The sequence below is a fragment of the Bos javanicus genome, chromosome 5, assembly GCF_032452875.1.
Source record: "Bos javanicus breed banteng chromosome 5, ARS-OSU_banteng_1.0, whole genome shotgun sequence".
NCBI classification, from domain to species: domain Eukaryota; kingdom Metazoa; phylum Chordata; class Mammalia; order Artiodactyla; family Bovidae; genus Bos; species Bos javanicus.
Window position 1 is genome coordinate 32067774 of NC_083872.1, and position 16518 is coordinate 32084291.

The 16518-nt window shown below is 41.4% G+C and overlaps 1 protein-coding gene and 1 pseudogene across 2 annotated transcripts in view; both read right to left on the reverse strand.

The window, feature by feature from the left end:
- On the reverse strand, positions 1–4261 carry LOC133248664 (glutamate dehydrogenase 1, mitochondrial-like; annotated as a pseudogene).
- C5H12orf54 (chromosome 5 C12orf54 homolog) overlaps positions 4134–16518 on the reverse strand; it is a 24460-nt gene continuing 12075 nt past the window's right edge. Inside the window, exons 5-9 of one of the 2 annotated variants that reach the window (XM_061416303.1) lie at positions 13548–13580; positions 9585–9609; positions 7122–7164; positions 5480–5649; positions 4134–4337 (exon numbers count right to left, since the gene is read on the reverse strand). In XM_061416303.1, the coding sequence (XP_061272287.1) occupies positions 5511–5649; positions 7122–7164; positions 9585–9609; positions 13548–13580 (240 nt within the window). In that variant the 3' untranslated portion in view covers positions 4134–4337; positions 5480–5510. The remainder of the gene's footprint in view (positions 4338–5479; positions 5650–7121; positions 7165–9584; positions 9610–13547; positions 13581–16518) is intronic. The other variant, XR_009736388.1, reaches the window with a different exon arrangement.

Here is a 16518-nt window from a genome sequence, read left to right on the forward strand (position 1 = left end):
CTATGATATTCTAAACCTTAATTTCTTTCTTAAAGGGCTGATTTGAGTTGACTTGTTGAGAATAATGTCTGTAACAGAAAAAGATATCTGTGGTTATAGAACTTATGATAGTTTAGCAGAAGTTATAGATAAATAGGGTAGTGAAGAAGTTAACCAGCTTCATTGTATACCCCAAAGACTTTCTCAGTGGCACTGACATAGGCAGCCAATCCTAGGTTATACTTTGTGGCTGTGGGCATGATTTGCCTGGCAGAAAATTCCATAGTGTAAGCTAAACCAAATTACACAATATCTTTCTTGGATGTACCTGGTACTCTGTTTTAGAATCTGCTGTGGGTACAATGGGAATATTTCCACCACACCCTCCAAATTTTCTTTCTAAATTCTCTTGAAAAAACATGAGCAAGTGGTGGTTAGAATCTGTCATATTTGAAGGTCAAATGGCCACAGTTGACATGATTATATTCCTCAGCCACTCCCTTAGCATTCAAGTGTGTATATGTGTGTTAGTCACTCAGTTGTGTCCAACTCTTGAGACCCCATGAACTGTAGCCTGCCAGGCTCCTCTGTCCATGGGATTCTCCAGGCAAGAATACTGGAGTGGGTTGCCATTCCCTTCTCCAGGGGATCTTCCTGACCCAGGGATCAAACCCTGGTCTCCCGCATTGTGGGCCGATTCTTTACTGTCTGAGTTACCAGGGAAGCCCTTAGCATTCATGTAGAGATCAGAAATAACCATACTGTTCTTCTGCAGAAAAAACTAAGGTTCTGGAGTTGTTGACCCACTGGCAGCTTCAGCAATGATCTTGCTTTCAATGCACTGGATTTGGTCAACTGCTTCTCATTGGCTGCAGGGACTGGTATGTCACAGTCTGCTTCCAAGATGCTTCCTTCCAAGGGTTTTGCCTTGGGGAAGTCCAGAATTGATTCATGTTGCAATTTGTAGTCTTCTAGTTCCTTTGGGTCGGTGCCATCTGAATTTCATGTGCTACCATCAACTTCACCACCATCAACACATTTAGCACCAATATGATGTAAATATGCCATACAGTATAGGCCCACATTACCAAATCTCTGGAAAGAAATGTTTTATCTCCAAATCCCGGTGTATTCGTAAAATGCTTGTGTAAGAAACTTCACTGAGGAAATTTTCAATCCCATGGCAAACACCATTACCAGTGGCAGAGATACCTCTGTGGATGCCACTCTGACTGATGGATTTACCAGTAATAGCAGGGATGTGCATTAATATCTCAGTGCCCAACGGTGCTGTCACAGGTATCAGCAATCCAGGACATTTTCTCACTCACCTGTGGCCCTGACTGGGGAAGGCACATCAATGCCCGGATCAATAAAGCTCTGTTTTTCCAGCTCCATGGTGAACTTCCTTGTGATCTTTTCCACTTAATTATCAGTCTGGTTCCTGGGATTGATCTTAACATCAGCTTTAGCACTGCCAAATGGCACATCAACATAGCACATTTATACGTCAGCAGGCAAACCAAAGCTTTTACTTTATCTGCACTCACATCTTCTCACTAACCAATACTTACTTTGCAGGGTGTGCAATGCTAAGCTCTGCTGGACCCAGTAGCCCTCACTGACCTCCCAGGAGCCATACTGGCGCAGGATGGGGATGGACTGAGTACTTGGTTGCGGGGTTTGATGATTCTCAGGATGCCACGCACCGCTTCTGCTCCTCACTCTCCCAGGTCTCGACGACTTCCGTCAGCTTGTCCTCCATTATGCTAGCACCATGGCCGAAGGAGCCAGCTTGAAGAAACCAGCTTTAAGCTTCATCACGATTACCATGGTGCTGCCAGGTGGGTGGAGCCGGCCTGCGTGGTTAGACTGAGGCCAAGGGCCAAAGCACCTGTGAGTGCTGCGGAAGGGCCACGAGGAGAGGTGTGCTTGCGTTGGCCCTGGGGCAGGCTGCCTTCTAAGCTCGAACCTTCTTCACAGTCCTCTCCCTTCTTGCCACCAGCCACCTGATCTGCAGGAGCCGAATCCGCCTGTTGGTGCCAAACCACACGGTAAACAGTGGTGTGGAACCAGGCATCCAGCGCGCGGGGCCTTCTCTCGCCTCGCCTCTCCAGGGCTTTATGAGCTATGTTTTTTGTTTTTTGTTTTTAGAGTAACTTTTTTTTTTTAATTTAAATGTATTTATTTTAATTGGAGGCTAATTACAATATTTTATTGGTTTTGCCATACATCAACATGAATCCACCACGGGTATACACATGTTCCCCATCCTTAACCCCCCTCCCACTTTCCTCCCCGTATCATCCCTCTGGGTCATCCCAGTGCACCAGCCCCAAGCATCCTGTATCCTGTATCGAACCTGGACTGGCGATTCGTTTCTTATACGATATTATACATGTTTCAACGCAATTCTCCCAAATCATCCCACCCTCTCCCTCTTCTTTTCTTTCCCTTTGAGGTACATTTTGATTATAGAGCACGTTTGCACTTATTTTCTTTCATGCTTTCCGGAATGTTAACCCATGAAATGAAAAGACGCTTACTCCTTGGAAAGAAAGTTATGACCAACCTAGATAGCATATTCAAAAGCAGAGACATTACTTTGCCAACAAGGTCCATCTAGTTAAGGCTATGGTTTTTCCAGTAGTCATGTATGGATGTGAGAGTTGGACTGTGAAGAAAGCTGAGCACCAAAGAAGTGATGCTTTTGAACTGTGGTGTTGGAGAAGATTCTTGAGAGTCTCTTGGACTGCAAGGAGATCCAACCAGGCCATTCTGAAGGAGATCAGCCCTGGGATTTCTTTGGAAGGAATGATGCTTAAGCTGAAACTCCAGTACTTTGGCCACCTCATGTGAAGAGTTGACTCATTGGAAAAGACTCTGATGCTGGGAGGGATTGGAGGCAGTAGGAGAAGGGGACGACAGAGGATGAGATGGCTGGATGGCGTCACTGACTCGATGGATGTGAGTCTGTGTGAACTCTGGGAGTTGGTGATGGACAGGGAGGCCTGGCGTGCTGCAATTCATGGGGTCGCAAAGAGTCGGACACAACTGAGCGACTGAACTCTTTCTATCTGTATATCTTCTTTAGTGAGCAGTCTGTCCTCAATTTTTAAACTTAGTTGTTCATTTTCTTATTGTTGAGTTTTAAACATTTTTTGGTATATTTTTATCTGATGTGTCTTTTGCAAATATTTTCTGCCAATATGTGACTTGTCTTCTCATTCTCTTGACTTTTAGAAGTAAAATTTTGAAGGTAACTTCATCAATAGTCCTTAAAAGTTTTTTTTTGCCTATTTTTCTTGATGAATTTTACTGTCTGTCAACTTCTATAAAATGTCTTACAGGGATTTATATTTATCTGCTCTGGGAACTGGGAAAAGCACTGAAAGCGTTTTAAATACTTCTGAATTGGCATGAAAATATAAGGGATCCTTGTGTTGTTTCTGTTTTCAGTACAACCCTGAAATTATGGGGTCTCTCTATCATGTGAAAAAAATTCCATTACTTTTGTAGTCTCAATTTAAAAACTCAAGATTTGTCTCTCAACAAATGCCAAGTCAGTATCTAATGAGGTGATACTTTTTAAAACTTATTTTATTGTTAGAATGGATTTTTATTTATTATTTTACTGGTATTGTGACAAATTCTCACCACTGGTTTTAAATTCTATGTTGTATCATTTTTAATATGTTATTTTCTTTTTGTCTAAATTTTATTGGGAAAAGAACAAGTAATGATTAAAAACTCCACCTTTTATGTCATGATATATGCTTTATATGTGTTTGCAACATCTTTGATAAATACCCTAAGTAGTTTTTTTCTTGCAGGAAGTATTTTTGGACTAGTTGGCTTTTTCTGTAGTTTTGGGGGAATATAGCCATGTTGGAGTCATAGACTGTGAGGCTCGTCAGATCACAAGATATTAGAAATGAAAGGAGCCTCCAGCATTTTCTAGTTATGTTTCCTTATTTATAGGGGAGGAAACTGAGACCTATGAATCCATAAGTTGGGTAAAATTAAAATGGGTTTGTGACTTTCTAATCCAGATCTTCTTCTAACCTATGCTGTTCTCTGAACCAAATGCAAGACCATACTTGGACATTCAAGCACTACATTCCACTACCCACTAAGAGCCAATCGGATAGACGTCTTTTACACCACATTTATTTTTATCAGTTGTTTGCTGGTTTCTTTGCTTGGCAGTTGTGATGTATGTAGGTCTCACTTGATTTCCAGGTTCCCGGTTGTAGACATAGACCTTGGCATCTCTGCCCATGAGTATCACTCCCTCTTCCAGATCAGTGGTGATGCCTTCCCAATAACTTTGTTTTTCAGGCAACCAAAGCTGTGCCCTAGATTTCATAGTCATATGGATGAGAATAAAAGAAATTTAGTTTACCAGGAAGATGGCACCGAAATTAAAATCAGTCCTACAGATGTTACTTCTGCCCTCATGACTATTTCCCAGGATATCAAACACACACTGAGGGAGGAGACCCACTGGTTGTACACCATTGTCTTTCTCTGTAGGTGCCCACGCTTTGCTGTCCTACACTTGCTGCCTATGCTGTACTGAGGAGAAAGGACATTTTCTGCCTTAATTTCTGAGTCACAAGTGAGTTTGAAATGATGACAGAGGTTTTGTGGGTGTATATATTCTTTCAGAAAGGTGTGATCTTGTTGCCAAAATATTGGGACATTTTGTATTTTGATGCTATATGGGGGAGATGAGATAAAATATTTGAAATGGGACTATTCAGGAAAATACACAGAGTCACTGTACTTAGACACATGCAGATGAACCTGATTTTCTCTACCATTCATCACTCAGATTCTGTTTTCAGCAGTTCCCAGTAAGTTTTATATAGGGCCATAGAGAGGGTATCACTAGCTTAGCCTGTGACACAAATAAATATCTGAGAATGGTCTTTTTCTCCAAATGAGATTAGGTGTCAGATGAAACTAGAGAGTCAGGGAGTTTGAAAGGTTGAGGAAATGGGCTATCACTTAAGCAGTTCCTTTGAGGGCAGTTTATTTAACTGCTTTATTAATGAAAATCTTGACAATGAAGTCTATTGTGGACCTACAGTGTTTGACTCTTGTTTCTGAATTAAGTCCTCAAAATAACATAGGTTTCCAGAGTACTTTCCCGAAGGGGATAATGGACCTCATGTTTCTTACTGTGTTTTTAAACTTTCTATCTTTCCATTTCTCTATCCCATAATTATCTCTCTCAATTTCTGAACACTCCTCCCTATACAGATCTGTACCTGACTCACTCTGTCTGGCTCTTCCTCAATCAAGAAACTGAAAGATCTCAGCTTGGCCCTGCCCTCAGGCTTCTACCTTCTCAACTGATTGTTCCTCAGGTAACCCCAGCTTTGGAGAGGGAATGGAGTTTGCTACTCTGCCATAGTAGAGTGAGGACTTGATGAGGCCTGGGTTCCTGAGGATATGAAGGGTGGAGTTCAGGGGAAAGACCTCGGTGAAATACCTGAAGGTGGTCTTCTTCATTGATTGTTGGATTAGGGTTGAGGGTAGCAAGCTGATTGATCAGAGGACTGTCCTCTTAGGTTTTGGGCCTGGATCCCTGATGGCTGCTCTCCAGTGCCTGACAGCAGTCTTCCCAACTTTGGGGTCGTTGCAGCATCTGAAGTCTTGGTGCTTTGTACCAAATAAGAGGAGGCTGTGAATGTATGAGGGAGAGAGATCCCATCCCTGGGGCCCCCTCCCTGGCCTCCACTGTCCTTAAGGATTTATTTTGTTGTCAGACTTCACCAGTAACAGGCATCACTAGCTCTGGGAATTGCAATTCCCTGATGATCTTGTGACCTATAAGAGAGCGCCCTTAATGGGATTAGGAGATGTGTCTTATCAGAGCCCATGTTTTCATCAGGAAATTCAGGTAAATTCCTCATGTTTGCCTCAGAGAGGGATACTGAAATAAAGTAAAATCATTGATCCAATATGGTTTTGACCAATCAAAAGTGCTCTTCATATGTAAAGGTTTATAATAATTACATTTAAGATTTATGTAAATATGAGATCTCCAGTCCATTATTCCTTTCATGGTTTCATCAATGATCAATTTAAACTATAGGGATATATCTTTTTAAGAGGAATGCTTTTTTACTTCACTAGGGTCAACTCTCTAGAATAGGATCAAATTGGGTTGAAACAGGGACCTAGGAAGTTCACCTTATCCATTTCCTGGTTCAGGTGGAACCGTATCTGAAACAGGTCAAAGTGATTTTTAAAAGTATTTCCGAAGTCCTCTGCCGAATATGCTGCTGCTCTCTTACTACCCAGTACACTGTTTTTCCGTTTTCACTAAGTTTTTCCTAGTATCTAAATTAAATCTCTGGTAGTATAGCCTGATTTTTTTCCTCCTAGTCTTTCTTTTGGATGGAAAATAAATGGACATCTCCCAATGTTGAGGCATTGGACTTTCAAGTTTTTAAAATTTTCTTTTTCTAAGTCCTCTTTCTAAGTTCCTCATTTTACTTTTTTTTTCCTTTGTGTGGCTTTCCTTTTTTATCTGTCATTCTTTCTGCATCTCCTTTTTTCCCTTAAATTGAGTGAATGCTGCTGCTGCTGCTAAGTTGCTTCAGTCGTGTCCGACTCTGTGTGACCCCATAGACGGCAGCCCATCAGGCTCCCCCATCCCTGGGATTCTCCAAGCAAGAACACTGGAGTGGGTTGCCATTTCCTTCTCCAATGCATGAAAGTGAAAAGTTAAAGGGAAGTCGCTCATTCGTGTCCGACTCTTAGCGACCCCATGGACTGTAGCCTACCAGGCTCCTCTGTCCGTGGGATTTTCCAGGCAAGAGTACTGGAGTGGGGTGCCATTGCCTTCTCCGAAATTGAGTGAATAGAATTTCCCCAAATCTGTATGGTAAGGTGCAGACTGATCCTGAAATTCCAGAGATTTCTGGTGGGGCTGAGGATGAAGGAAGAAGCCCTGGCTCTGTAGTTCACCATTAATTGAGAGTGGTGGGGGACCATCTCCAGAGAGATACATTGGAAGTACAGTGTTCTGAAGACTCAAGGCTCAGAGACTGCAGTATTCCTAGTCACTACACCATATCCAGGTGGATGCTATCTCCCTTAGGGACTCTCAAAAGAGGGTCACTTACCCAATCTTGGATGCAGATGATGTGGGTGTCACGGAGCTCATCCCTGAATGGGACACAGGAAGGAGTCATTCCATTGCAGGGGTCTGAAAGTATCTCCTTAGAAGCCTTGAGCCCTGCTCACATCCTTAGTTTGAAGTATGGCCAGTCAAAGTGGGAGAGACCAGAACTTGTGGAGAAGCTAAAGAACTATAGGCCTGTCAGAGAGGCAGTTGCAGAACGTGACACTGGACATCTGGTCACTTACAAAGTATATATCGAATCATGGCCACCAGATTTAACCAGCTCTGGGCATTTGGAGTTAGTCCAATTCCTCAGTCCCAGGGCACTGACACTAGATTAGTGTCATTAGTGGATTCTTTACCACTAGTGACACCTGGGAAGCCCAGAAGTATCACTACTCAGTTTTGTCTTTTGAAGTGTTCTCCAAACAGGACTTGCTCAGTGATGTAAGCTATTTTGTTTTCATTCTGCAGCATATGCTATCTCTGTCTCCTTGCTAGCTCTGTCTTCTAATCCACCTTTTCTAGTATGGAAAATACTATGAGAAGAATTCTTCTTGTCTTATTCTGAATTCCCCCACCCACCCACCTTTTAGGAAGCAGAAAGCAACAACAACAATCAAGATCCTAAATCCATGTTTTTGACATTGGGTCATCAAGCAGGTATTCCAGGGCCTGTAGTGACCTATTTGGAAAACAGACTTCCTTGAATAAAGGAGAACATCTTTCAAGCTTAGATAAACTTAACCCTTTTGACCTGAAGACCCTTAGGCCTTGGCAGCCAAGAAGTTTTCCCTGTACCTCAAGATGGATTCTGCTTGGCCATATTTCCATATTTTTGGTCCTGTCTGCTGCCCTGCATGGGCCCAAGGAATGGAAACTGATATTCAGAATTCAGCAGAGATTAGAGATTCCTGGGTGGTAACTTTTTTTTTTAATATAAATTTATTTATTTTAATTGGAGGTTAATGACTTTACAATATCGTATTGGTTTTGCCATACATCAACAAGGGGAACATGTGTATACCTGGGTGGTAACTTACGGATACTTTCAGTACACCACTCACTGAATGCTATTAATCTTATGTGCACCTCCAAAGCTAAGATCACCTCCAAACCATACAGAGATAGCATATGCTGCAGAATGAAAACAAAATAGCTTACATCACTGAGCAAGTCCTGTTTGGAGAACACTTCAAAAGACAAAACTGAGTAGTGATACTTTTGGGCTTCCCAGGAGTCACTAGTGGTAAAGAATCCACCAGCCAGTGCAGGAGACAGAAGAGACATGGGTCTGATCCCTGGACCAGGAAGATTTCTTGGAGTAGGCAATGGCACCCAACTCAAGTATTCCTGCCTGGAGAATCCTGGCGGGCTATAGTCCGTGGGATCACAAAGAGTCAGACACGACTGAACAACTAAGCACAGTGACACATTTAACCCAAATTAGATGATCAGTTATAAATGTTCTTATGGACAAATATTAAAATAATATACATTGAATTAAAAATAAAAAAGTAGTTGATTTCCAATGTTATGTCAGTTTCAGGTGTACAGCAAAGTGATTCAATTATATGTATACGTATATTCATTCTTTTTCAGATTCTTTCCCCATATGGGTTGTTACAGAATGTTGAGTGGAGTTCCCTGTGCTATACAGTAAGTCCTTGTTGGTTATCTGTTTTATATATAGTAGTGTGTGTTTGTGAAATTAGAGGATATTTCAGTGAATTCATTTATATCCTTAGTATTCAAAGTCTGATTCATGAACCACAGGTTCCAGCATCACATGAGTCTCAGGCCTATTGAATTAAGTACCAAGGTAATTTGAATACATTCAAATGTTTGAAAAGCCCTTATTTATAAGTTTCTTTTTGGAAAAGAAGGAACTCCAACTATGGCTAAATTTATGCTATAATTCTAGGCTCCTGGAGGAGGGCATGGCAATCCACTCCAGTATTCTTGCCTGGAAAATCCCCATGGATAGAGGAGCCTGGTATGCTACAGTCCATGGGGTTGCAAAGTGTTGGACATGACTGAGCCAACTAAGCACAGCACCTACATGTTTTAATTTGAAACTTAAAATCTGCATATGATCATTTGAGTACTATAATTTGACTACCCTAAATAATCATTCCATTTTGGCTTCCCCACTCTTCTGTGCCTCCTAAACCCTAAACACAGAGCTGGGAAGCTTCCCTCCGATTGTTGTCTCTCCTCTCCTGACAAGTGCCATGTCTGACAGGGCTGAGAGTGTCCTCTGGCCCTCAACAGCCATTCCAAGGGAGAAAGGGACCCTGCTGTCTCTGTCCAGATAACTGGACCAGAAAGAGGAGAGACTAGCGGGACCCAGACTCCAGCTTTCAGCCAAATGAAGCTCCCACGTTGAGACTTTGATATAAACTCGTTCTTATTCCCTCCCCTCACCCTTGGTTTACCAAAACCTTGAAATATTGCTTTTTACCTCGAGTCCGAGCATCTTCTTGCAGCTGAAAAAAATGAGAGAAAGTCAGAGAGTCAGGGGCCACTCTCCTCTTCAGTGTACCAGCTAGACTTGGTAAAATTATAGGGGTGTCTGTGTGAGACATGTGGGCTTCTTGGGAATGTAATGAAATTCCAAGTTTCCTGAAAGAGTGTGTTGTTTTTTTATGCCTCACATCAAACACAATGCACTGCATATAGCATATTCAATAAATGTTTGCTGAATAATAAATAGGACAAACTCTGGCCTTATTAGGGGTAGGAGATACACAGTTCATTACCTACAGTCATAATGATTCATGCAATGACCTGTCCTCTTTTATTTTTTCTGGCCCTTCTGTGCTGTTTTCTGGCCTCTTTCATTCTCTTCGGGCAGGAGACCTAGGTTTGATCCCTGGGTTGGGATGATCCCCCGGGGAATAGAATGGCAACCCACTTCAGTGTTCTTGCCTGGAGAATCCCATGGACAGAGGAGCCTGGCAGGCTACAGTCCATGGGATCACAAAGAGCAGGGCACGACTGAGTGACATTCACTTTTCTTTTCACTTTCACTCTCCTCATTCAAGAAAAGACTCTACACCTGGACATCACCAGATGGTCAATAACAAAGTCAGATTGATTATATTCTTTGCAGCTGAAGATGGGAAAGCTCTATACAGTCAGCAAACACAAGAACAGGAGCTGACTGTGGCTCAGATCATGAACTCCTTATTGCCAAATTCAGGCTTAAATTGAAGAAAGTAGGAAAAACCACTAGATCATTCAGATATGACCTGAATCAAATCCCTTATGATTATACAGTGGAAGTGACAAATAGATTCAAGGGATTAGATCTGATAGAGTCCCTGAAGAACTATGGATAGAGGTTCGTGGCATTGTACAGGAGGCAATGATCAAGACCACCCCCAAGAAAAAGAAATACAAAAAGGCAAAATGGTTGTCTGAGGAGGCCTTACAAATAGCTGAGAAAAGAAGAGAAGCTAAAGGCAAAGGAGAAAAGGAAAGATATAACCATTTGATTGCAGAGTTCCAAAGAATAGCAAGAAGAGAGAGAAAGAAAGCCTTCCTTAATGATCAACGCAAAGAAATAGAGGAAAACAATAGAGCGAGAAAGACTGTAGATTTCTTCAAGAAAATTAGAGATACCAAAGGAATATTTCATGCAAAGATGGGCACAATAAGGGACAGAAATGATATGGACCTAAGGGAAGCAGAAGATATTATGAAGAGGTGGCAAGAATACACAGAAGAACTATACAAAAACGATCTTCATGACACAGATAACCACGATGGTGTGATCACTGACCTAGAGCCAGACATCCTGGAATGTGAAGTCAAGTGGGATTTAGGAAGCATCACTACGAACAAAGCTAGTGGAGGTGATGGAATTGCAGTTGAGCTATTCCAAATCCTGAAAGATGATACTGTGAAAGTGCTGCACTCAATATGCCAGCAAATTTGGAAAACTCAGCAGTGGCCACAGGACTGGAAAAGGTCAGTTTTCATTCCAATCCCAAAGAAAGGCAATGCCAAAGAATGTTCAAACTACAGCACAATTGCACTCATCTCACACACTAGCAAAGTAATGCTCAAAATTCTCCAAGCCAGGCTTCAACAGTACGTGAACCATGAACTTCCAGATGTTCAAGTTGGATTTAGAAAAGGCAGAGGAACCAGAGGTCAAATTGCCAACATCCGTTGCATCATCGAAAAACCAAGATAGTTCCAAAAAAACATCTATTTCTGCTTTATTGACTACACCAAAGCCTTTGACTGTGTGGATCACAACAAACTGTGGAAATTCTTCAAGAGATGGGAATACCAGACTACCTGACCTGACTCCTGAGAAATCTGTATGCAGGTCAGGAAGCAACAGTTAGAACTGGACATGGAACAACAGACTTGTTCCAAATTGGTAAAGGATTACGTCAAGGCTGTGTATTGTCACCCTACTTATTTAACTTATATGCAGAGTATATCATGAGAAATGATGGGCTGGATGAAGCACAAGCTGGAATCAAGATTACCAGGAGAAATATCAGTAACCTCAGATAAGCAGATGGCACCACCCTCATGGCAGAAAGTGAAGAACTAGAGCCTCTTGATTAAAGTGAAAGAGGAGAGTGAAAAAGTTGTCTTAAAAGTCAACATTCAGAAAACAGAGATCATGGCATTCAGTCTCATCACTTCATAGCAAATAGATGGGGAAACAATGGAAATAGTGAGAAACTTTATTTTGGGGGGCTCCAAAATCACTGCAGATGGTGACTGTAGCCATGAAATTAAGAGACCCTTGCTCCTTGGAAGAAAAGCTATGATCAACCTAGACAGCATATTAAAAAGTAGAGGCATTACTTTGCCAACAAAGGTCCATCTAGTCAAAGCTATGGTTTTTCTATTAGTCATGTATGGATGTGAGAGTTGTACTCTGAAGAAAGCTGAGCACCGAAGAATTGATGCTTTTGAACTGTGGTTTGGAGAAGACTCTTGCAAGTCCCTTGGACAGCAAGAAGATTCAACCAGTCCATCCTAAAGGAAGTCAGTCCTGAATATTCATTGGAAGGACCGATGCTAAAGCTGAAACTCCAATACTTTGGCCACATGATGTGAAGAACTGACTCATTTGAAAAGACCCTCTATGCATTGGTTCTCTGAGATGAGCCTTTAAGTATCTGTTTTTAAAAAAATTCCCTCTTACTCACCCGAGTAAATAGCTGCTGATGCTATGTAGTTTGGGGCCCCTGAGCTCCTAGGAGCTGGCTAGATGGTGTTTCTACGTAACAGTGCTCTGGGGCAAGGAAGTGCTTTCTAGTTCAGTCTCTCCCAGATATCTTTTGCTTGATTTTCTTCTCTCAGTGTGTCTATATGTTTGAAAGTGTTTGTCAGACTGACATAACAGTCTGCTCCAGCCCAGGTGTTCCATGAGGGCAGGGACTGTGTCTGATGAACTCCAGAAGAACCACTAGACCTAGAATAGAGCTTCAGCACAGAAGATGTCAGGTGGGACATTTAACTTTGCTTATGGGCCTTGTGAGGATGAAATCAATACATGTGAGTCCCACTTATGGACAAACCTCCTCTCACTAGCTCAAGTCCTGCTTGGAGGACACTTAGGAAGGACTCAGGGGACTAAAATTCTGGGTAATATGAGGTGCCCTGAGGCCGAGGAATACTTTGTGAAAATACCAAGCTTTTGATCTCTTCTCCTTTTTACCTCCAGCCAGAGGCAGAGGCTGCTGTAGTTTTTTCCTAGGGCAAGTCCCAGACACAGCAGCAGGATACAATGGCATGGCTTCTTGGACTATAGAAAAAGGCTTAGTTCAAAGGCTAAGAGTTATCCAGTTAGTGAAGTAGAGGAAATTTCTTTCAGGTCCTTTTGGTCCAACCTTGATAGGACTGAGACATATCAACACCTTGAGCAAGCAAATGTAGTAACTCAATGTCTGGGGTAGGCCAATAATATACTCCATTTTTGACTATATTTTTAGATATTTAATTAGTGTTTGTATATAAAAAATACTAGAACCTGCATGAAAGAGCAGAAGAGGAGGATTGTTGTAGAGTGAAGTTTCGCTCTGGACTCTAATTTGTACTACCCTATAATTAATAAACATACGATCCTAATAATTTACCATGTCATTTGGATCCTCCCAACTCAGTCACCTATCTGTTTCACATAACTGCATAGTATTCTTGCTGAGAGTAGTTCTGATAGATATGATTTTCTCTCTGTAGTATCATATTTTCATAAGGGAATTGTTAGGCATCTTCTGGTTTTACTTACTAGACTGACAAATGAGTGCTAGTCTTTTAATGGAGAAATCCCTAGATAAAGAAATGAAATTAAAAGCTTGATCAAAGTCAACAGCACAGAAGGCTATAGGAAAATCAGAAGCAAGAGAAGTGATATGGCCAGGGAATTTGGAGAATGGAAATTTAATCTCACCTCATTTTGTATATCCTTAAAGGCCATTAGCACCTGACAGAGGAAAAAATTATGGAAAAATTAATGTTACAGACTTTATTACAAAGGGATTTTATATATAGAATCTCTCAGTCATTATTAGGCTGTAGGGTATGAATGCCAACAGACTATGGCTTCCTAGCTTAAAGAAATAAATCCCATTGAATTCCACTCTCATTCATATTTCTGGGCCACCATTTATGGTAGGTGGGTGAAATACAGGAAGTTATTTAAAGAAGGCCAAGTTGTGAAAGGAATGTCAATGAAACCCACTATTGTACTTCATTTCATTGGTGTTTGTTGTGAAGCTAAACATAGCTGTGGAAATCAACACATTTGCATTTAGATTATAACACACCAGTAGACCAAGACCATGTGTTGATGAGAACATAGAGAAGCTCAAACTCTCATATATTGTTGGAAGAAGAACAGAAGTGTATGATTACTGTGGGAAAAGCTCTGGCAGATTCTTCTAAAACTAAACATGTACCTATATTCTTTATCCAGACATAGATGGATACAGTGACTATTGGTAGTCTGAGTTTCTTCTTTGTGGGTAAAGGATGAGGACTTTAAGACAGATAGATATATCTTATTCAGTTGAAATATAGAATTGTTTTTGTTGATATTCAGGAATTTTAACATGCTTTGTTGTTCATTCACTAAGTTGTGTCCGACTCTTTGCAATTCCTTGGACTGCAGCACCCCAGGCTCCTCTGTCCTCTGGAGTTTGCTCGGATTCATGTGCTTTAAGTCAGTGATGCTATCTAACCATCTCATCCTCTAACATCCCCATATCCTTTTGTCGTCAATCTTTCCCAGCATCACAGGCTTTCAGGTGAGTCAGCTCTTCGTATTAGGTTGCCAAAGTATTAAAGCTTCAGCGTCAGTCCTTCCAGTGAATATTCAGGGTTGATTTTCTTTAGGATTGACTAGTTTGATCTTGCAGTCCAGGGGACTCTCAGGAGTCTTCTCCAGCACCACAATTTGAAAGCATCAATTCTTTGGCATTCAAGTTTTCTTTATGGTCCAACTCTCACATCTGTATATGACTACTGAAAAAACCATAGTTTTGACTATATGGACCTTTGTTGGCAAAGTGATGTCCTTGGTTTTTAATATGCTGTCTAGGTTTGTCATAGTTTTCCTTCCAAAGAGCAAGTGTCTTTTAGTTTCATGGCTTCAGTCACTGTCCACAGTGATTTTGGAGCCCGGGAAAATATAATCTGTCACTATTTCCACTTTTTCATCATCTATTTGCCATGAAGTGATGGGACCGGGTGCCATGATCTTACTAGTTTTTTGAATGTTGAGTTTTGAGTCAGCTTTTTCACTCTCCTCTTTTACCCTCTCATAAAGAGGCTCTTCACTTTCTGGTGTTAAAGTGATATCATCTGCATATCTGAGGTTATTGATATTTCTCCTGGCAATCTTGATTCCAAGTTGTGATTCAACCAGCCTGACATTTGTATGATACACTCTGCATAGAAAATTAAATAAGCAGAGTGACAATATAGAGCCTTTCCCAGTTTTGAACCAGTCTATTGTTCCATGTCCGGTTCTAACCATTGCTTCTTGACCTGCATACAGGTTTTTTAGGAGACAGGTGAGGTGGTCTGGCACTCCCGTCTCTTTATCTGCATAGTTTGTTGTGATCCACACATCAAAGGCTTTAACATAGTCAATAAAGCAAATGTAGATGTTTTTCTGTAACTCGCTTGCTTTCTCTATGATCCAGCAAATGTTGGCAATTTGACCTTTGGTTCCTCTGCCTCTTCGAAATCCAGCTTGTACGTCTGGAAGTTCTCAGTTCATGTACTGCTAAACCTAGCTTGAAGGATGTTGAGCATTACTTTGCTAACTTGTGAAATGAGCGCAACTGTATGGTAGCTTGAACATTCTTTGGCATTGCCCTTCTTTGGGACTGGAATAAAAACTGATCTTTTCCGGTCTTGTGGCCACTGCTGAGTTTTCCAAATTCGCGGACATTTTGAGTGCAGCACTTTAACAGCATCATCTTTTAGTATTTTAAATAGCTCAGGTGGTATTCAATCACCTCCACTAGCCTTGTTGGTAGTAATACTTCCTAAGGCCCACTTGACTTCACATGCCAGGATGTCTGGCTCTAGGTGAGTGACCACACCATTATGGTTATCTGGGTCATAAAGACCTTTTTTGTGCAATTCTTCTGTGTATTCTTGCTACCTCTTCTTAATCTATACCTCTGTTAGGTCCCTTATCATGCCATCCTTGCTTGAAGTATTCCCTCGATATCTCCAGTTTTCCTAAAGAGACCTCTAGTCATTTCCATTCTTTTGTTTTCCTCTATTTCTTTGCATTGTTAGTTTAAGAAGGCTTTCTTATCTCTCCTTGCTTTTCTCTGGAACTGTGCATTCAGTTGTGTATATCTTTCCCTTTCTCCCCTGCTTTTTGCTTCTTTTCTTTCCTCAGATATTAGTAAAGCCTCCATAAACAACCACTTTGCCTTCTTGCATTTCTTTTTCTTTGAAATGGTTTTGGTCACTGTGTCCTGTACAATGTTACAAACCTCTGTCCATAGTTCTTCTGGCCTCCGTCTACCAGATCTAATCCCTTGAATCTATTTGTAATCTCCACTGTGTAATCATAAGGAATTTGATATAGGTCATACCTGAATGGTTTAGTGGACTTTCCTACTTTCACATGCTTATAAGGGAGCATATAGAATCTGAATAGTCAGTGGGATGGTCTGTGCCAATTATCAGCTTATTGCTTCTCATCAGCCCTGTGTTCATTCTTTATCAGTTCAGTCGCTCAGTTGTGTCCGACTCTTTGCGACCCCATGGACTGCAGCACGCCAGGCTTCCCTGTCTATCACCAACTCCCAGAGTTTACTCAAACTCATGTCCATTGAGTTGATGATGCCATCCAACCATATCATCTTCTGTCATCCCCTTTTCCTCCTGCCTTCAGT